The following is a 355-nucleotide window of genomic DNA, read 5'->3' on the forward strand; positions in this document are numbered from 1 at the left end:
CAAAACCACAAAGTTTTGGTAAGTGGCTCCAGTGTCATGTGGTGAATAGAGGAATTTTGAAGTTTTATATGAAGAAGAGGAAGGAGAAATTCCTGCTGTTGTTTTCATGTCAGAAAACAAGATCTGAAGTTACTATTGAAGTATTTGGCTTTTCCTGTTACTGATTTGTATTCACAGGAACTTTCTGTTTATTTTGAAAACTTGCCTTTTCATAATGTGCAATAAATTTTGTAGCACCTATTTGTTGGCAGAAAAGGAAGATAAACCTAATATGTCATAACACAGACAGAAACAGGCGAAGAAGGGTAACCTAAGAATCCATAGTGTGGCACTGAAGTCCTTGCTCTCTCAGGCC

At 36.9% G+C, this 355-nt stretch overlaps 1 protein-coding gene across 1 annotated transcript in view; it reads left to right on the forward strand.

The window, feature by feature from the left end:
- Window positions 1-355, forward strand: part of TMEM71 (transmembrane protein 71) — an 8,433-nt gene extending 8,078 nt beyond the window's left edge. Inside the window, exon 9 of the mRNA XM_027898470.1 lies at window positions 252-355. Within this exon, the coding sequence (XP_027754271.1) occupies window position 252 (1 nt within the window). The 3' untranslated portion in view covers window positions 253-355. The remainder of the gene's footprint in view (window positions 1-251) is intronic.

The sequence above is a fragment of the Empidonax traillii genome, unplaced genomic scaffold (genome assembly GCF_003031625.1).
Source record: "Empidonax traillii isolate 1590-97213 ecotype Southwest subspecies unplaced genomic scaffold, ASM303162v1 scaffold598:size422692, whole genome shotgun sequence".
Taxonomy (NCBI): Eukaryota; Metazoa; Chordata; class Aves; order Passeriformes; family Tyrannidae; genus Empidonax; species Empidonax traillii.